At 48.6% G+C, this 22,303-nt stretch overlaps 1 protein-coding gene across 1 annotated transcript in view; it reads left to right on the forward strand.

Annotated features, from left to right (window-relative positions):
* The window catches only part of LOC144752982 (E3 ubiquitin-protein ligase TRIM39-like), a 114,680-nt gene that overhangs the window by 60,739 nt on the left and 31,638 nt on the right, over positions 1–22,303 (forward strand). The window contains exon 4 of the mRNA XM_078640792.1: positions 4,966–4,988. Coding sequence (XP_078496918.1) covers positions 4,966–4,988 — 23 coding nt within the window. The remainder of the gene's footprint in view (positions 1–4,965; positions 4,989–22,303) is intronic.

The following is a 22,303-nucleotide window of genomic DNA, read 5'->3' on the forward strand; positions in this document are numbered from 1 at the left end:
TCCACCGCTGAACACCTACAATGCCCTCACCACCGCCGAACACCTACACTTCCAGATCCACACCGGCCGCAAGACAACCCTCAGAGGAACCCTCATCTTCAGACCCCCGGGCCCACGCACACAATTCAGTGAAGCCATCGACGACTTCATCAGCCCACATGCCCTCGCCTCATCAGACTACATCCTCCTAGGGGACCTGAACTTCCACCTGGAGAACAACAATGACAACAACACCACCACCCTGCTCGACAAACTCGCCAACCTCTGACTCAAGCAACTGGTGAACACCCCCACCTACTACGCCGGCCACACACTCGACCGCATCTTCTCCGCCAGCAGCTACGTTACCTTCAGCCACTCCACCGGACTACACTGGACCGACCACAGCTGCATCCACTTCACCTTTAAGAAGACCACATCCCACCACCGCCCGCAACAGATCCCCCGTAGATGCTGGAGCAAAGTCACCGCAGACCAGCTAACCACATCACTGAGCCAGAACCCACCAACCAACACTACTGACACCAACGACGCAGCCCGCAACCTCACACAGTGGATCATCAACTGCGCCGATGCCCTTGCACCACTGAAGAACCCCCTAGGCAAGCCCGGCAACAGGAAAACAACATGGTTCACCAACGACCTCAAAAAATCAAAGAAATCCTGCCGAACCCTCGAGAAAACATGACAGCCCTCAAGAACGCCACCCGCAAACACCACTAGCTGATCCGCACCACCAAAAAGACATTGTTCAAAGAATGGCTGGACAACAACACACACCACAGCAAGGAACTCTTCAGCATCGTAAAAGAGCTCTCCAATCCCAGCGCCAGCAGCAAAGACATCACACCATCACAAGACCTCTGCAACTCCCTCGCCATGTTCTTTCACCGCAAGATTGCAGATATCCACGACAGCTTCGGTGCCCAGACTCCGCCCCCAGCCACCGAACCAACGCGCCCTACAACCACCCTCAGCGCTTGGACTCCCATCAGCACCGAAGACACCGCCCACGCTATGAACACCATCCACTCTGGCTCTTCCTCCGACCCATGCCCTCACCACATCTTCAACAAAGCCGACACCATCATCGCTCCCCACCTACGGAACATCATAAACAACTCCCTCGCGTCTGCCACCTTCCCAGAGAGCTGGAAGAACGCAGAGATCAACGCTCTGCTGAAGAAACCCACAGCGGACCCTAAAGACCTCAAAAACTTCCGCCCCATCTCTCTTCTTCCCTTCCCTGCAAAAGTTATCGAGAAGATCGTCAATAAACAGGTGACCGCATTCCTCGAGGCCAATGGATCCCTCGACCCATCCCAGTCTGGATTTCAAGCCAACCACAGCACCGAGACCGCCCTTATCGCAGCCACAGATGACATCAGGACCCTTCTTGACAACAGGGAAACAACCGCCCTCATCCTCCTAGACCTCTCAGCCGCCTTTGATACAGTCTGCCATCGTACCCTAATATCCCGTCTTTACCACACCGGGAACCAAGGCAAAGCCCTGGACTGGATCACGTCTTTTCTCTCCGACAGAACCCAGTGAGTCCGCCTCCCTCCCTTCCACTCCGCAGCCACCGAAATCATCTGCGGCGTACCCCAAGGTTCATCGCTCAGCCCAACCCTCTTCAATATCTACATGAGCCCCCTCACCACCATCGCACGCAAAAACAACCTCAACATCATCTCATACGCCGACGACACTCAGCTGATACTCTCCCTCACCAAAGACCCAGCCACCGCCAAACTCAACCTCCAGGAAGGGAGGAAAAATGTCGCTGTATGGATGAAACTCAGCCGCCTGAAACTGAACTCAGACAAGACAGAGGTCCTCATCCTCGGACCATCCCCATCCGCTTGGGACGACTCCTGGTGGCCCACAGCACTGGGCACTGCACCGACACCCACTGTCCACGCACGTAACCTGGGATTCATCCTGGACTCCTCTCTCACGATGACCAAGCAAGTCAACACCATCTCATCATCATGCTTCAACACCCTGCGCATGCTCCGCAAGATCTTCCGGTGGATCCCTACCGGAACTAGAAAGATGGTCACCCAGGCCCTCGTCACCAGCCGACTAGACTACGAAAACGCCCTATAGGCAGAAACCACAGTCAAACTTCAGAAAAGACTCCAACGCATACAGAACGCCTCCGCACGACCCATCCTCGACATTCCCAGCCACAGCCACAGCCACATATCGGCCCACCTGAGAGACCTGCACTGGCTCCCCGTCAACAAAAGGATCACGTTCAGGCTCCTCACCCACGCACACAAAGCGCTCCATGACATAGGTCCCGAATCCCTCAACAACCGCCTCACATTCTGCACTCCAACACGCAAACTCCGCTCCACCAGCCTCGCCCTCGCCACCATCTCACGGATCCGCAGAACCACCGCCGGAGGAAAATCATTCTCCTACCTGGCGGCCAAGACATGGAACTCCCTCCCCACCGACCTACGACGGACCCAGGACCACCTCACATTCAGGAAACACCTCAAGACCTGGCTCTTCGAGCAGTAGCGGCCCTCCTCCCCCCCCCCTCCCCCAGCGCCTTGAGACCCCTATGGGTGAGTAGTGCGCTCTACAAATGTATTAATTGATTGATTGATCCCAGGAAGTAATATATGATCTTCGACCCTAAAAGTCCTCAGGAAGTTGTGTCACATGACCTTAACCTTAAAGACATTACAATAATTGACATTACTGAAGTTCTGTAATAACTGCATGGTTAGTATTACACAATGCAGACCAATGCCCATTTTAAAAACCACCTATATTAGGGTGGTGACCTGATCTTTGAAAGTGGTAGGATGTAATACTTATCCTGAATTGTAGTGAGCCAAATTTTATCTCGTAGGCTTGGGGGAGGTCGAGGAAAGGCTGGGGAGAGTTCTCCTACCGACAAATGTTTTTTAATAATGGTAGCTAATGATGTATTAATAAGCACAATTTTCACATAAACGTGTTCAAAAGACAGTGGTTCTGAAAGAGCACTCATTTATATTTAAGAGCTTTCAAGGTGTGTCAAGCTAATGAAACCTGACCCTCTGAAGGAGTTCACCCCATTGTTTTCTGAATGTGATTTGGAGGCCCCCTTAGGTCAATAACCACCTCCATTGTGCCAGAGCCAGCATTTTGTCAGGGGTACCTTTTATATGCAATGCGTGCCTTTTTTTAACGCATATTACCTACAATTTTCAAGTGTCAGAATTTTGAAATTAATGCCATCACATACCCTAGGTAACCCTTAGGTCAAATTACATCTAGTACATCAGGGCTAGAACGTTGTCATGGTTACCCTCCCACCATTTGCCATGGTTTTCCTACCTTATGCTAAGAAGCATCTCCAATGAGCTAGTGCCAGCATTTTGCTACGGGTGCCCCATATGCCAACAATTTCCTCAAATATGCCAGTACTCTTCAATTGGTTCCCATTATGCCAATAATTACCTCCAGCATCCAGTAGCAGTGGCTTTCACAGATGCCTGTCATGCTAACAATTGCCCATGGTATGCCAGCGGTATAATTGTTCCATGGGTCCCTATATGAGCCACGAATTACGTTCAGCATGTAAGGTCCAGTGGCAGATTAGCAAGCATTACATCCCATTCTCACTCACATGTACTAGCATTCACACAACCACACTCATTTATTCTCACTAGCACTCCCCATTTATTCTTACTCAGTCTAATTCACTCTCACTTATTCATAGTCCAACATACTTACTCATATTCACTTACACTTACTGTCATTCTCACACACTCTTACTCATTCATTCACGCTCACTCAGATTTACTCTCACTCTTACTCAATCATACTTTCTCACTCATGCACACACTCTCTTATTGTCACTCATTCGGACTCACTCATACTCACTGACAATACATCTCACTTATCACTCACTACCTTTTAGGGGCTCACTCAATACCTGTCAATGATTCTCACTCACTTTTACTGACATACACTCATGTTTACACATACAGACACACATTCATAAACACACGCTCTCTTTCACACAGACACACTCTCACCCACAAGCATGCACACTACATACATTTAAAAATAATTTTTACTTACAACATCTGCCACTAAAGTTCTCTTTCTAGATCTTTGTGCCTTATTTTTTTATTACTCTAATTGTGAATATAAACCTATTATTCACTATTAATGTAATAGAAATTGCCAAAAAACGAAGGTGGAGGACGACTCCCTTAAGGGCGAGCTGCCTCTGTCTTCTTGGCACTGATTTTGCTACCTCTGAAGTCAGGGGTCGCACAAGCAGTGCCAGAGGGCATGTAGTATCTTGGAATTGGAAATAAATAAATAATCCAATTGGATTAAGAAGAAGTTTATTCCATATAAAAGAGCACGTCCTAGTAGATCAGCTGTCTGCATGAACTGATCCCCAGTGTAATACATGAGCACACTAGAACATAGAACTTAGCCATTCAAATGAGTACAACTAGTGTGCTTAAAGAGAAACACACAATACTTAATAAGATTCTACTCTAACAAGATAAATGAATAAAACTAAAGTAATAAAGCACATACTACAGGTCACAAGGGGCAATCCAGGAGTCGCAGCTCCAACCCCTGGCAATCTCTAAATGATTTCCATGCATGTGACCCTGTTGAGAACATCATACAATGAGAAAAGTGACCACATTCAGAATATCAGAATGTGCTGTGTTTTGTGACTCCATTCAGAGTGACACTGTGTTACGTCATTAACATTCAGAATATCAGTTTCTGCAATGTCATCTAACCTCATTCAGAATGTCACATTCTGTGCTAAGTCATACGATGCCATCAAATGTGCTGTGCTAAGTGACCCCGGTCACTGTTTTCTAACCATAAATAGTTTGAAGTGTTTAACTATTAAAAAATTGCCATAACTTTAACATCTTCTGTGGAAACTGATTTCACTGTGATTGTTTCTCTGTTTTGCAGGATATCAGCAGCACCCTGAGCAGGTAAGGCTGGTTTCTTATCCTCCTATCAGTGTGAAAGGAGCAGGTCTCACTGCTGCAGTGTGTTAATGCCACTACTAAGCTCACACAAAGTTCTAGGAAACATTCGGACCCTCATAAAATCACTTTGCATCCTCAAAAAACCTCTTACGCCCTCAGAAAATACTGTTGATTCCACTGAAAACCTAAGTCCTTGGAAAACGCTCTTGCATCATCAGGACACTCTCTTAAACTTTCATTAAATCCCTACGAGTCACCAGAAAACTGCTTTAAGTCCTGAAATAGTTGCTACAGAATGGAGCTGCTGTCCTCACAACCCATATTTGTATCTTTAAAACGTACCCGAAGTCCTCAAAAAAAGTACTCTGAACACACAGAAAATACAAGCATATTCAGGAAAAGTCCCCTCAGGTTTTTCTCAAGTAAAAGTTTTGCAAATACTCATTGAAAATTTTCTTACTACGATGCCAGTCCTCAAACCATCCCTTCTGTGCTTCCAAACGTCATTAAAGCCATATTTAGGTCTCATTCTTTAGTAAATTCCCTCCAATTTTAAGAGGTCTCGTCCAGTTCTCATAAACCTCATTGTAATCTGTTGTAAATCCCATCCTCGTCGCCAAAATGTTGTAAGTAGGTTAGGTAGGCAGTAGGACACGTCTTCAAGTTATTAAGATAGATTTATTAAGATAGTACAATATAGCACAGCAGAGCAGTAGACCTCACAGCTGACCAGACCATCAACTGCCAAGGCTGGAATCTTCACATACTCAATGGAACACTCTTAGGTACTATGGGTGGTTAGGAAAATAGAAACACTAAGAAAGGACTACTGACACCAAGTAGCCATATTGAATGAAGTACAAATATACAACATAATCCTCATATCTGCTCCTAGTCCTAATAAATCTCTTTCCAGTCTGCAGTGACCTCCCTCCAGTCCGTAGCCTCCTCTTGACTCTTTAGAAGCCTCATTTCAATCAATAAACCTCTGCCCAGGTCACTGACCACTCATTTCAGGGCCCAACTCCTTCTTCAAGTCCTCAGAGACATCCTTGTTTGTCTTCCAAAGCTTCATTTAAATCCTTTGTCATTTGTTGCTAACAATACAGACTCAAACAATAAACATCAATGGCTCAGCATCATGTCATATATCATTTAGAAACGTGCTGTATGGTACGGGGGCATCAAATCATTGTCATTTTTCATTTCTGCAGTAAGATAAAGAGACATTTCATTACAACTATTGCACCGTGCTCACACCGTTCATAAAAACTGTAAGTGAAGGAGAACTGTATGGTTGACTAGTTGTTCCTTAATAAACTAGTCATTTGTGTCACACTGATCTCAATATCTATCAACAATCCAGACTCCAAAAAAGAAAAATCAGATATGACCCCAAAGAAAAAATAAGATTATCATGTTCATTCTTTTTGTTCCTTCTTTTATTGCTTTCCTTCTTTATAATAGGTATATATATGTACCAAGTAGGTGTCCCTCTCCAAATTCACGCCTGTGGATGCCACTGTGGCGAATATATACAAGTCATGTGTGCTCCCAGGGAATTGTGATACGATGTCCGTTATTATATGCTTAGCATTGCACACTACCTGGACATTGATGGAGTGGTAAGACTTTCTGTTTTGGAAGATGTACTCGTTGGCTGAGGGGGGACAGATGGGGACATGCGTGCAGTCAATGCATCCAATAATAATAATAATAATCCACATTTGTATAGCACACAATCACCCGTTAGGGTCTCTAGGTGCTGGGGGCCGTCGGGAAGATTAAGCAAGCTATTGCCCAGAGTCGCATGGTGCTGGGCTAACCTGCCGCCGGAGCCGGGGATCGAACCCTGATCCCCAGATTCCAGCGTCAGTCGCCCTGGCCGCGGCGCCACACCTCTCCCACGCACAATGACGTGTGGAAATTGAGCCACCTGGTAGTGCACCAGTTTGGTCTGATTCAACTCCTGTGGGGTTGCGGGGAAGGTGATATGGTATGGATATATGTCATCATGGCTTCAAGGAATTTACGGATGAAGCGTGAGAGTCTGCCCGCTCTGTTTCCCGCCTTCCTCGCCGCCCCCGCTTCCCGCCACTACCGCCGACCCCGCCCCTTTTTTCCTTCTGTTCCCTCCCCGCTCCGCCTCCCAGCTGCTCCGCCCACCCGCGCACTTGGCCTTATATGGCGACCGTGCGACACAGGTGAGTGTGACCCACTTGTGGGACACCCCCGCGCCGCACGGCCACCAGCTGCTGCGTGTGCCCCCTCGCTGTGCCTAGCTGCCTCGCTGCCTGCCTCGCTGCCGGCTGACCCCGCTGTCGTTCGTTTTGTTTGTTTTTCCAATCATTTGTGCTTGTTTTTATTTCATAGTCTTTTTCCCGTGTTAAGCGTGTTTTTCCAATCATTTGTGCTTGTCTTCATTTTATAGTCTTTTTCCCGTGTTAAGCGTGTTTTTCCAATCATTTGTGCTTGTCTTCATTTCATAGTCTTTTTCCCGTGTTAAGCGTGCTTTGTTTACCATCTGTGCCTGCTCCTTCGTAATCTCTGCCCGCTCTGTTTCCCGCCTTCCTCGCCGCCCCCGCTTCCCGCCACTACCGCCGACCCCGCCCCTTTTTTCCTTCTGTTCCCTCCCCGCTCCCGCCTCCCAGCTGCTCCGCCCACCCGCGCACTTGGCCTTATATGGTGACCGTGCGACACAGGTGAGTGTGACCCACTTGTGGGACACCCCCGCGCCGCACGGCCACCAGCTGCTGCGTGTGCCCCCTCGCTGTGCCTAGCTGCCTCGCTGCCTGCCTCGCTGCCGGCTGACCCCGCTGTCGTTCGTTTTGTTTGTTTTTCCAATCATTTGTGCTTGTTTTTATTTCATAGTCTTTTTCCCGTGTTAAGCGTGTTTTTCCAATCATTTGTGCTTGTCTTCATTTTATAGTCTTTTTCCCGTGTTAAGCGTGTTTTTCCAATCATTTGTGCTTGTCTTCATTTCATAGTCTTTTTCCCGTGTTAAGCGTGCTTTGTTTACCATCTGTGCCTGCTCCTTCGTAATCTCTGCCCGCTCTGTTTCCCGCCTTCCTCGCCGCCCCCGCTTCCCGCCACTACCGCCGACCCCGCCCCTTTTTTCCTTCTGTTCCCTCCCCGCTCCCGCCTCCCAGCTGCTCCGCCCACCCGCGCACTTCGCCTTATATGGCGACCGTGCGAACGCGCAGCGTTGATGCGCAGCGGGCGCGCCGATTGTGCGCCGAAGGCGCGCCAAAGGTAAGCCCGTCTGCGCCCGTCCGCGACCGGATCGCGACCAGCGCCAGGACCCCTGGCCCCCACCGACGGAAGCCGACCCGACGAACCTACAACGCCGCCGATCTCATCGCTCTCAACACCGGCCGCATCCCAGGATGTCATCAAGCCGCCCCGAAGCACACCCACGGACCCTTCAGCTGCCACGCCTGCAAGTTCACCTGCATCCGGACTCACCCTGCACCAGCACTCGCCAAGCCGAACACCAGCAGCACCCACCTCAAGTGCATCCTGCTCAACACCCGCTCCGTCCACAGACACGCCGTCGAACTCTGGAACCTCCTCGACACCACCGCCCCTGACGTTGCCTTCCTCACCGAGACCTGGATGAACGCCTCCTCAGCGCCCGACATCGCCATCGCCATCCCGGAGGGCTACAAGATCATCCGGAGGGACCGCACCGCCAACCAGACGGGAGGAGGCATCGCCATCATCCACAGAGACACCATCCGCATCGCGACCAACACCGACGACACCCTAACCACCGCTGAACACCTGCACTTCCAGATCCACACCAACCCGAAGACCACCCTCAGAGGCACCCTGATCTACCGACCCCCGGGTCCACGCACACGATTCAGCGAGGACATCGCCGACTTCGTCAGCCCGCATGCCCTCCCCTCCGCCGACTACATCCTCCTGGGGGACCTCAACTTCCACCTGGAGAACAACAACGACCGCAACACCATCAGCCTGATCGACAACCTCGCCAACCTCGGACTCAAGCAACTGGTGACCACCCCCACCCACCTCGCCGGACACACACTCGACGCCGTCTTCTCATCCAGCAACGACGTCACCTTCAGCCACGCCACAGGACTCCACTGGACGGACCACAGCTGCGTCCACTTCACCTTCAAAAGATCGACGATCCACCACCACCAGCAACAGGTTGCCCGAAGAAGCTGGAACAAGATCACAGCCGACCAGCTCACCGCTTCCCTGAGCCAGCACCCTCCCGCCAGCTCAGCGAACCCCAGCCAGGCCGCCGACAACCTCACGAAGTGGATCAACAACTGCGCGGACGAACTCGCCCCTCTGAGAACCCCACCCAGCAGACCCTGCAGCAGAAAAACACCATGGTTCACCGACGAACTCAAGAGCTCCAAGAAGAACTGTCGAGCCCTCGAGAAAGCCTGGAGAAGGGAGCCAACCACGGACAACATGACCACCCTCAAGCTCGCCACCCGTAAACACCACCAACTGATCCGCGCCACCAAGAAAAATACATACAAGGACCGGCTGGACAACAACGCACACAATTGCAAGGAACTCTTCAACATCGTGAAAGAGCTCTCCAACCCCAACGCCGGAAACAACGACATCACCCCGTCGCAAGACCTCTGCAACTCCCTCGCGTCCTACTTCCACAACAAGATCACGGACATACACAACAGCTTCAGCAACCAACCAACGCAAGCCACAACCGCAACAACGCCACCCACCACCACCCTCCGCACCTGGACTCCGATCAGCACCGAAGACACCATCCAAACAATGAACTCCATCCATTCCGGATCTCCGACTGACCCCTGCCCTCACCACGTCTTCAACAAGGCCGACGCTGTCATCGCACCCCACCTGCGGGACATCATCAACACTTCCTTCGACACCGCCACCTTCCCTGAGAGCTGGAAGCACGCCGAACTCAGCGCTCTTCTCAAGAAACCCACAGCAGACCCCACCGACCTCAAGAACTACCGTCCCATCTCGCTCCTCCCGTTCCCGGCCAAAGTCATCGAGAAGACCGTCAACAAACAGCTGGCCGCCTTCCTCGAGACGAATGGATCCCTCGACCCCTCACAGTCTGGCTTCCGAGCGAACCACAGCACCGAGACCGCCCTCATCGCTGCCACCGATGACATACGAACTCTGATGGACAACGGAGAAACAGCGGCCCTCATCCTCCTGGACCTCTCCGCGGCCTTCGACACTGTCTGCCACCGCACCCTACTACAGCGCCTTGGCAACATCGGAATCCAGGACAAGGCACTGGAATGGATCACCTCCTTCCTCGACGGAAGAACACAGAGAGTCCGCCTACCACCGTACAAGTCAGAGGCCACCGAAGTCATCTGCGGCGTCCCTCAAGGATCCTCACTGAGCCCCACCCTCTTCAACGTCTACATGAGCCCCCTCGCGGCCATCGCACGCCAACACAACCTCAACATAATCTCCTACGCCGACGACACCCAGCTGATCCTCTCCCTGACCAACGACCCCGCCACCGCCAGAGCCAACCTGCACGAAGGGATGAGAGAGGTAGCCGAATGGATGACGACCAGCCGCCTGAAACTGAACTCGGACAAGACGGAGGTCCTCATCCTGGGCTCCTCGCCCTCCGCCTGGGACGACTCCTGGTGGCCCCCCGCCCTGGGCACCGCACCCAAACCGACGGACCACGCACGTAACCTGGGCTTCATCCTGGACTCCTCCCTCTCCATGACCAGACAAGTAAACGCCGTCTCCTCGTCCTGCTTCAACATCCTGCGCATGCTACGCAAGATCTTCCGGTGGATCCCCACCGAGACGAGGAAGACGGTCACCCAGGCCCTCGTCACCAGCCGACTGGACTACGGCAACGCCCTTTACGCCGGAACCACCGCCAAGCTCCAGAAGAGACTCCAGCGGATCCAGAACGCCTCGGCCAGACTCATCCTCGACATCCCCCGACGCAGCCACATCTCCGGACACCTGAGAGATCTGCATTGGCTCCCGGTCAACAAGAGAATCACCTTCCGTCTCCTCACCCACGCACACAAAGCCCTACACGACCAAGGCCCGAGCTACCTCAACAACCGGATCAACTTCTACACTCCCAAGCGCCTCCTCAGATCAACCAGCCACGCCCTCGCCGCCGTCCCCCGCATCTGAAGAGCGACAACAGGAGGAAGGTCCTTCTCCTACCTGGCCGCCAAGACCTGGAACTCACTCCCGACCGACCTACGCCTGACCCAAGACCACCTCTCCTTCAGGAAGAAGCTCAAGACCTGGCTGTTCGAGCAGTAACGGCACCCCCCCCCCAACCCAGCGCCTTGAGACCCTACGGGTGAGTAGTGCGCTCTACAAATGACCTGATTGATTGATTGATTGAGAGTGTGTTTTGAGATCCACCTCCGGCTACCGCTACGACCCCCTGGAAACTGCCTGATGCCAGTAGGTGCAGGCTACATAGGACCTGGATGTGTGCAGGTATGGCATTGGTCCTACAGGTCTGGTGCTGTAGTAGGGGTTCCAAATCTGAAATTAGGCACAGTATCATTGCATGGTTCAGACGATACTTATTGTATATGTCTTCCTCATTTTGGCCCAGCAATGTTATGCGCAGGCAGAAAACCCTCTCCTGTATCCTCCTCCTGTGCTGGTCTGCTGCATTTATCCTCATCCTCCTTGCAAGCACATAGAGGGCTGCAATTGCGAATGGCTTACGGTGTCTCCTGATGCTTTTTGAAAGGGTTTCAGATTGGTTGCATCTGTGAAATTTCTTTTTTTTTCTCTCAACTTTACCTCCTGGTTGAGATTCTCCTTATTCTGCTCTATTTTTAATAGGATAGTATGGTTCCTTGGTCCGCATGGATAAGGTTATATGCTTAAGATATTATTAATGCCTCTGGCATAAAAGCGGACTAATGAAAGTTCAAGACGAAGAACTTGTACCGGGTCGGCTTGTGACATTTTAGTCCGTTTTCGGAGGCCCTTTTCCATTGGCCAATTGGGATATATTCAAGTGCATATGTTAGAACTGGTGGTTTCTTACAGCTATATACTTGAAGAAGAGAAGACCAGTGGAAGAGTATAATCGTAGGAGTGCCCCCACATGGACATCAACTTTACGGCCCAAGTTCTGCAGGTGAGGCAAGTTTTGCTTTAGTGATATTTGGTATTGGATCATTTTCATCAGTGTATTTTGAAAGTGCTTGCAAGTTCCTTTGAAGACCAAATGGAGTTAGATCACGGATGACTACAACTCTGCATACATCATGGTATCTCTCATCTTGACCGTAGACCAACAGGTACAACTTTGGTAAGCGAAATGACAATACACACATGATAGTAGTTGCAGAGAGTTAAGTTTACACTTTACGTATCAGTGGATTATTTGGCAAAATTTTGCCCTCTCTTTTAGATATGATCTAGTCACTTATGGATTTTCGACAGCAAGATTTGTTAACGCCTAATGGTCTGCACATTTAAGTATTTGTTAAGTGATATCGATAACGCATTCAGAGGAGGCCATTGGTTTTCTATTTTGGGGTACCTACTAATCTCTCTGAGATTACTAAAATGGAAGCATGTAGGAGGCATACTCCGATTTATATTCATCACAGGCACTTTATATGCGATACATAATAATATTGACAATTAAAAAATGGTTCCCATATTTGAGCATCAAGTCAGGTTCTAAATATCAATGGGGCATTGGACAACCAAAAAAGAAATAAATGAATTGAGTGTATAATTGTGACTTGATTGGGTTCCCTAGCGTAATATTTGAACGAAGTGTGCATTGTACAATTGTCTTTCTTTTTGTTGTGTCCTCACACATTTTATTGTTACATGTAGTAAACATCTAAACAGTGTTCTATGTTGTTTTAATATTTGCTCTAATGTTATTGGGATTGTGCATTGGGCGTAAGGTCCTGGAGAATGTCTTGTCTTTGAGTATTGTAAAAATGTCTCTGTACTTATGTTGTTCACATGATTTTTAAGTTATTGTTTTGTGTGTTTTTTAACAGCCCTGTGTTAGACCCGGCATTGTTGGCGTGGGTTTCCATGATTGGAATATTTGACTTACTAGTCAGTCCCTAGTACAGTGCACTGTGTGTGCCCAGGGCCTGTAAGCCAAATGCTGCAATGGGCTCGTTAAAAAAGAGAAGAAATCTGGCTGTCGATTTATGAGCCACTATATATTTTGGCGGATCAAAGCGAAGACTATCAGTTCTTCCACTTCTAATGTAACAAATCACACATATTCACATATTTAGACATTTTTATAAACTGTTTTGGGTCATGTGTAAGCTAAATACACATCTAATATACCGAATGAGTCAAAAATACGTGAGTACATACATGATACAAAACACTGTGCACCAAAACAATATACAATTATTGATAACGGACAAGTGTATAAACACCGTAGACAAATGAAGGAACACTGTACACAATTACACCAGCAGATGGTTAATGAAATGAAGCAGTACCAATGAGTCCTATAATTTAGACTGGCTTTATGGGACTACTACCACACGGGAAAATTGTTGCTCTGTGGGGCATATTCATTTCAAACACCCTCTCCAGAGGTTTAGAACTTCTTCAAATGCCCTTTGTGGTACAAAATGAATAGGAAATGCCGACGCGTTTCCAATCCTGAGGTAGACTCACAGGATTTTTATCAGGGCTATGGCACGGTGTAACCTGCAGATTAAAAAGGGAAGTGAGAAATAAATTGTTTGCACAGCAAACTGACTTTCTCTTAAGTTCTGTTTGATCAACTCTTAGGTCACCAATCACTGGGCAGCCTCCCCCGGGGCCTAGCCTCCTCCTCCACCTTGTGATAATTGGTCCCCAGCTGCAGAAAGTATTTTTTATACAATTTGCTGGGAAAGCCATTCAGGCTGGGTGCCTTATCCGGATTCAGATCCCCAGAGCCACCTCCAATTCTTCCTCCGTAAGTGGACCATCCAGTTCTTCCCGTTCTGCATCAGAGAGCGCCTTAGGCGGGAGGTCGTCCAGAAAGAGATCGATGACCTCAGCTGACAGACATTTCATGGGGGCGTATAGTGTGGCATAATACTCAGCGAAACTACTGGTGATGGCTGAGGCATCCGACAAGGGTAGGCCATCTACCCACAACACCCGGCAGGGTCTGGGGCGGAGCGAACCCTGATACAAACAATGCAGCAGTTTACCAGATTTGTTGCCCCACTGATAGGTCCTGCTATGAGTTGGTAATCATGCCTGGCCAACCTCATCCGTGAGAATATGAGAGTAGTCCTGCTGTCCTAGAAACAATTGGCGGCGAACCTGTTCCCCCCATCTCACCATTGCATGCCTTTAACCTAAGGATAACCGCCTCTGTGCGCACCAAAGCTTCTCTGCGCAATTTTGTAGCTGCTGTGCAAAAGGAGATATCCACTCCACGAACCATGGTCTTCATGGCATCCCAAAGAGTCGCGGCCCCCCGAACCGAGCCTACATTGTGAGTTAAATATTGATCAAGGGCATCCTCCATCTGTTCCCGGTAGTCCTCCTTCTGGAGGTTCGAAGCCAAGAGGTGCCACCGGAAAGGCACACGAGCTCCTCCAGCCCTTATAGTGAGGGCCACGGGCAAATGATCAGAAAGACCACGCGGGAGAATGTCTGCTGCTGCCACCATGCTTTTAAAAGGCCAGGCGATGAATAAATAATCAAGGCAAGAAAAGGAGCCATGAACTGCTGATAGGTAGATGTACCCCTGTGCAATACTGTGCATCCTGCGCCAGGGATCAACCCAATCCAGACTCGTCACTGAAGAGAATAATTTGGTAGGGTGCCGGTCCTCTAATGGACTCGTCGACCTCCAGCGATCCCTAGCCATATCCATAACATCATTCCAGTCGCCACCCACAATTGCTAGGTGTTGGACTTGGCCCTTCTGGCAGGTTCACCCCTGAATTTTTTGCTTTTTATATGTGACCTGGGGATGGTGATTTTTGGTTTCTGCGCACTTTCACTGTGTCCCAGTGGAAAGTGCGTGCTCACTCTGAGTGCGTGTGGTGAGATAGGCCTGCCCTCCCATAGGAATGCATGGGGAATGTATGTGTCCCTGTTAGTTCCTGATGCGTGGGGTGTGCAGGCTCGAGTTTGGTATGTGCGAACTCGTGAGATTGAATGCTGCGCAATGATGTGTGCGGCGTGAATGTGTCTAGTGTGGAAGTGCCACTTCTAGACATGGGTGTGCATGTGCAGTGAGTGTGCTGGGGTGTGATTGGCTAGAGCTGGCTGGTGAGCCTGGCTCCAGGAGTCTGGATGGGTCTGCCTCGGTGGTGAGTGGAGAGATTAGCATGCTGATGTGAGGGAGGGGTGCGCCTGGGACCTGAATAGGGCTGGGCTTTCCCCACACAATGCTGGCTCCGCCCCCTGTGGTGCGACTGATGACCCTAGCCTAACTAGTGAATAGGAAGGGTGGCTGAGCACATCAAGAGTGCTCCAAAACCATCTGCGACTGGTTTTTCCCCCACCCTGCACCCTGAGACAAAGGGATTTAATGTATAAAAAGGGGCTGTGTCCCCTTGCAATTTGTTCTCTTCCTGGATCCTTTTCTTGAGAGGGGGCTGCTGCTGGGCGCCAGGAGGACCGCCACTGGGGATTGCCTCCCTGCCTAGGAGGACCTTGTGAGCTGGCTCTGGGCCCAGCCTTGCCCCCCCCCACCCCCTAAAAGACTTGTTGCTGGACTTTGCTTGGGTTTGTGGCTGATTTTGCTAGAAGCGCCTGGGAAGCTTGGAGCTGCAGTCCGCCTTCTGGAGGGATTCCCCAGCATGGGGATCCCACTTCTGCTTATTTTCGGCGCGGGAGCCCACTCCGCTTATTTTGCTGATTTTTGATATCCCTGGCGAGTGCCCACCCCGCCTGGGACCTGGTGCCGTTTGGTGCCCCCCAGGCGAGTGCCCACCTCGCTTTGTTATTGATTTAAAAGAGGGAGCCTACCCCTCGTTGACCCGAGTAAATCACCGCTGCCGCCCGGCATCTCAAGGAATTCAGGCAGGCCACAATCACAATCACTCATTTTCAGAAAAAACTAGCCCCGTGGTTCGGTTGTCCAAATAACTTTATTGACTTCGATCACCTTCAATATACCGGTGAAGTGAATATGTCGGAGATCACGCTTTCCAAAAAACTTATTTGCATGTAGGAAATTTACAAACTGCCAGTAATTGGCTAGTGGATTATGCCAATGAAATATTAAATGGCGGATCGTTTGAACCTCTGTCACTTATTTATACAAAGTGTGTAGTGGCATTTCGAAAATAAGACACTACATATCCCACAATGCTTCAGCCAAAGAATGTCCTCTGCACTTCCTGTCCAACAGGATATGGGAAAGTTAGCAGACAGTAATCGAGGTAGTTTGTCCGGAGCAGTTAGAAAATGTACGCACTACTCGGCAGAAAGAAACCCTCTCAGTATGGTGAACCAAATGTTCAAAGTTTTTAATATGTGGTGTTCATTAAGGTTAAGACAAGAGACTTAATTAAATTCTTTATGGACGAATATGGAGCATATTTTAGGCGGCATTTTTAAAGTTAAGATTAATGTGAATCTTACTATAGCGATTTTTGGCATTGATAATGACTCCATGAACCTTTTACGGCCATTACAAAGAGGCCTGCTGTTAAATTTAATTCTCATTGCCCGAAGGGAAATATGTAAATTCTGGAAAGACCCGTGGCCTCCACTATATGGAGATTGGCTGAAAGCTGCATTTGCTTTGGCACGTCTAGATCAGGGGAATTTAAAGGATAACCGCATTAATATTTGGTTGCATTTTATATCTTGCCCCCGGGTCCTATGATTACACCAAGCTTTAAACAAAGAAGCTGGCCTGGTTAGGCCTAAAGCCAATGCAGTTGCAGTTGCCGCGGGGCGCCCAGGTTGGAAGGATGGCTTCTTGCCAATGTAGTGTGTTTATCTAGGGACCTGAATCGATATTTCTATTTTATGCCCTTGTCCGGTTATAAATCAATAATGTCCATACAACGGCATACAAACCCTATTCATAATTCGTCGTAGCACATGCTGTCACATTAAGCAAGACTACTCCTCCAGCCCCCTAGAAGGCACACCGAGCTCTTAAACAAAACCAAGCCTCCAGCAACCTGGGAAATCCCCATTGCCTTTGTTTTGATTTCGTCCTAGAACTCCTGTAAAGCACTGTAAGAACGGCCAGTTCTTAGTGACATCTTTATTGACGTCTTATGTCCAGCCTTACGTCAAACCCGGCACCTTTGAGGTATAAATATACCAACGCTGCCTTAAGCAAACACACGGTGGTGGTGATTCTGGAGCAGCTATCTACTTGCACGAGAGCCCAGCTGATGCGAGAGCCCACGGACGCTGCCCCTCCCTTTTGACGCGCTGAGAAAGACGCTGTCTTTTCTCCTGCCGAGAAAATCCAGCTCCGGCGTTTCCAGCCTACCCTTGCGGGTGACTGGGATATCGAGTCCTGAGAGAGAGATACCAGCCCTCCTGCTTTCTATTACCCAGGTACTGAACTGACTAAACCCATACAGAGAATTTTTGAGTCAGATTCTTGGCAAAACAAACTTTTTTTTTTTTTTGAAAATTTTTATTCGGAAGCAGCAGAACAGAACAATCAATACAGCTATGGGCCTACAACCTCCAGGCTGGCCACAATGTAGAAACAAAATCAATACAGGATAAGGGTACACATTTCAATAATGCCAGCACTGAGATCATAGCAAATCGGAAGAACAGGAGGTACACGTAACCACGGCCGCAAATATCAGAATATAAAGAGCTTCCATTTTATAATAAAGGAGGAAGGATCCGAGAATATACAATAAAGCAAGTCAATTATGAAACAAGTAATGAGATTGGACTTTCGAACTGTGTATCAACTGAAGGAAAGTCATCTTGGCCACACGTAAATCAGAATATGTCAGTGCCCGAGAACTACGAGCCGGCCCCACGCCCCACCCCTCAGGATCAAAAGACGGTATAAGAGAAATGCAAAGACGTCCCATCAGAGTTCAACCCCGAAAAAACAAACATGGACCCCCCCACGAAACTAAACCTAGAAAGACAAAAAGAGACAAACAAAAGAGAAAAACAAGGGCCATAGAAACAAAGAGAACAAAAAACAAGACCCATCCCCCACCCCGCATATCAGCAGAAGGCTACGGCCCCCCCCCCCTATAGGCATGCCTGTCGCCCCTAGCACGAAAACCCCATTACAAGAAAGTGGAGGAGGAGCCCTGCACCCGCCCCCCGTCTCCCCCTTCCCCCTCCCCCACCACCACCCAGAAGAGAGCATAAGCTCCCCAAGAGGGGGGGTAGTAAACATCATGTGTCCGTAGCACATCCCCACAATTCACAGTAACAAGCCCAGTATAGCGTCATCTACAATGGCATCAAATCAGAGAAACAATCATGCGCCGCTCATCCCTGGCCAGTCCGAGTAAAGGCAAACGAAAACTCCGACTCAGCAGTCCCATAGGCAAGCCATCTCGGCGACCAAATCAGCGTCACAGGAGCCACCTCGGTACTAAACAAAAGCAGTTTTACAATAGCAAGTCTCGGTCGCCAATAGTCACAGTCCGATGGTAAAGGGGCCCAGTGATACTGTATGACGGCATGTATATATGCCGGAGCACCAGAAGGAAAGGCGGTCGCACAAAGCACGTCGATAGATTCACAGTAGCCGGAATCCAGGATCTCATGCCCCAAGAAATCCACGATGACAATTGACTCAGTAGAAGCAGGCGGTCGATCCATGACGGTCCCATCAACGCTCCCAGGTCCCCATTCAGGAGCAATAGACGCCAGGGAATCATGTAGAGCCAACAGTATACAGGTCAGGGAGGATTGAAAGTCCCGAACAGCCAGGAAAACATCTCTCAATGTGTACTCCCTCGCTTCAATATCAATGGCGGCAGCGCTCATCACCCCCGGGAGCTCCACAGCCAGGATAGGAGATAGCTCAGCAGGTTGTCGGAGACTCATCACCATCAGCTAGGACATGTGGGGGCCAGAGCAGAGCAAAGGAAGAACCACAGACGAGCAGCTTCACAAGCCTCTCACCCACCGTGCCCAGGAGAGATACACAGCCCGATGCCTGCCGCGACCGGCCAGCGATCCCACTAGGGGCAGGAGCACCCCGGGCAGCACGGCACAATCCGCGATGCGGGCGGCCGGAACAGCTTCTGGTCTCGGTCGCTCCGGTACAGGGAAATAAGTCAGACGCGCTCCGGGTGGTCCGGGCACCAGTGCCGCTCTCCGCCTGCGCCTGCAGACAAAACCTCAAATTACGACCTCCGCGGGTTCAGCCGGCCATCACTGTCGGCCGCGTCCGCTGTTGATCACTTCCATCTCAGCCACGGGATCACGCTAAGCCCCGGCTCACCGCCGGCACAGGCCGCCCTGTTTGCGACGACGTTACTCAGCCATCCGGAGCGCTAGCGAGCCCGGAGTTACATGGATGGGCAGCGCACCATCTCTGCCGTGTGGGGGTAAGGTACCGAACCAGGATGGATGACAGGATATTAGGGAGGGAGAGGTCGAGCGACGGAGCCGGACTTCTAAGCTGCCATCTTGGATCACGTCTTGGCTCCTCCTCGGCAAAACAAACTTAACTTAAACTGCTACTTACTTACTCCTTCCCACGTATTAGGCTTAGGTCAGGTACACCGGGGTAGGTGTATTTAGAAGCATCAGTTGAGTACGATTAGTCAAAGTATATATGTATGTATATATTTTATCTATTTTAAAGTATCATATGGCCATATCAATGCTTTTACAGTATTATTTTATAATCCTGCTTTTACTGTACGCACTTTACTTCACTATAAGTATTGCAATTGTAGCAATTCATTTCTCTTGCATGAGGACGAAGACTGCTCAATAAATAACACCTTTTATTGAAACACGCCCGTCTCTCTTTTCTCTGCAATCTGGTGAAACTAAGTACGCACCTTTGACTGAGTGAAATAGCTGTCTTTTGTTTTCACTCGACTCTAGAGATATACTCTTAAATCAGGGAGAGCAAAGTTGTCATGTTTTATGGTTGTCCGAAGCTAATCCCTTCTTGTCTATCCAGGGAGGTTAAACTCCTCCTCGTTTATTCGAGAAAGTTTCTAGTGACCTCTGAGCTAGCTGGCAAACCTTAAGTCTAATATAGTCAGTAGAGACCTAGATAACCTCAGTCCTACGTCTATACTGCTGAATATATTATTCCAATGCGCAGAGCCTATTGGGAATATAGGAACTACACTACACCAAAATTACAGAAGCTGCATGGTGAGATGAGGACTAAAAACAAAAAAAAGACTAGAAACTTAATTTGTTTTTTGAACTTTCTTCACAGAGAAATGTTCCATCTCCCCGAATAATGTGTAATTTACATATAAAGAATGCACATGCTAAAAAGTGAGTACCCGAAAGACTATGTTTTATCATAAAGTTGTGTAGCAAGGACCAGCAAGAAACCAAAAACTTGCCAATCTATTTTTTTGTTTCTAGTTAGCACGGAGACAGAACCAAGAATATTTAAAACTGTACTCTAAGAATAGAGGGGCGCCAACATCATCGATACAAACAATCCTCAGCTTCATTCTGACGCGCCTGCATACGCGTGAAAGTAAGTGCTTTATTGTTCCTTTAAAATCGTACAAGCCAACAAGCAGCATGTGGCTACAAATTAAAACACGGTTACGGTTTGTTTTTTAATAGCCAGCGTGATCCATGCCCTGTGAAGGTGAACTTTTCAGCAATCGCCAGAAATGTGTAAACAATTCAAAAATCAGAACGTTCCAGTTTTTTTCTGACGTACTTAACAGTAAGTTTACATAACATATCTACCCACTTAAAAGTTACAATGTAGCCAATATAGCCTTGCTGACACAAATTATTCTGGTCTTTCCAGGTCCCGAAAACGCCACAATCACAAGAACTGAGAAGAACAACAAGTGCATGATTACAGCTTCAGGTACTGCCAATTTGCAAACCATAAGAGTTGATCAAACAGAACTTAAGAGAAAGTCAGTTTGCGGTGCAAACAATTTATTTCTCACTTCCATTTTTAATCTGCAGGTTGCAACGTGCCCTAGCCCTGATGAAAATACAGTGAGTCTACCCTGGGATTGGAAACGCGTCTGCATTTCCTATTCATTTTCTACCACAAAGGGCATTTAAAAACGTTCTAAACCTCTGGAGAGGGTGTTTGAAATTAATATGCCCCACAGAGCAACAATTTTCCCGTGTGGTAGTAGTCCCATTAAGCCAGTCTAAATTATAGGACTCATTGGTATTTCTTCATTTCATTAACCATCTGCTGGTGTAATTGTGTACAGTGTTCCTTCATTTGTCTATGGTGTTTATACACTTATTTGTTATCAATAATTGTACATTGTTTTGTTGCACAGTGTTTTGTATCATGTATGTACTCACGTATTTTTGACTAATTCGGTATATTAGATGTGTATTTAACTCAGACAGGACCCAAAACAGTTAATGAAAATGTCTAAATATGTGAATATGTGTGATATGTTACATTAGAAGCGAAAGAACTGATAGTCTTCGCTTTGACCCGCCAAAATAAATAGTGGCTCATAAATCGACAGCCAGGTTTCTTCTCTTTTTTCACCTTATATTACGTCCAGACCTGGCGTCTGTGTTCAGACGAAACTCCCCCTTATTACTTCTAGTGGGAATGCAGCACTGATTTGCCACCCACATAAACAGCCTGTAAATGTAACTCTGGCCTGCCATTGAAGAGCCTGTGCTCAATCTGGTACTGCCATGTTGACTTGTCAAGTGCACCCATTTGCCAGGCCCTAACTTTCCCTTCACCTGCATGTTAGTCACACTTAAGTTAGGCCCAAGGTACCCCTGTGGGCAGGGTACAATGTATGGGAAAGGTAGGACATGCCCAGGTGTGTGTGTGTCATGTCCTGATAGCAAATTACTGCCAATTTCGTTTTTCACTATTGCAAGGCTACCTGTTCACATAGGATAGAATGGGGAGTTCATTTATAACATCTTATAAACAGAACTACCCCTGGGAACAAGGTAAGAAAATAAAGTTTGATATGCCTGAACTCAGAAGGTTAAGATGCATCTTTTCGTTAGGGTGATTTTTACATTCTGTGTTTGAAAATACCACTTTTCGAAAGTAGGTATTTTCTTTCTTAGCCATCCAGTGTGCTTCTGCCAGGGTGTGTATTGACTGTCTGGCTTTAGTGTGACAGGGGCTGGAGAGGAGCAGTGGCTCCAGAGAGGAGTACTGCCCATTTGCTGTGTGCTGTCTGGGGTTG

This window comes from Lissotriton helveticus, chromosome 5_1 (genome assembly GCF_964261635.1).
Source record: "Lissotriton helveticus chromosome 5_1, aLisHel1.1, whole genome shotgun sequence".
NCBI classification, from domain to species: domain Eukaryota; kingdom Metazoa; phylum Chordata; class Amphibia; order Caudata; family Salamandridae; genus Lissotriton; species Lissotriton helveticus.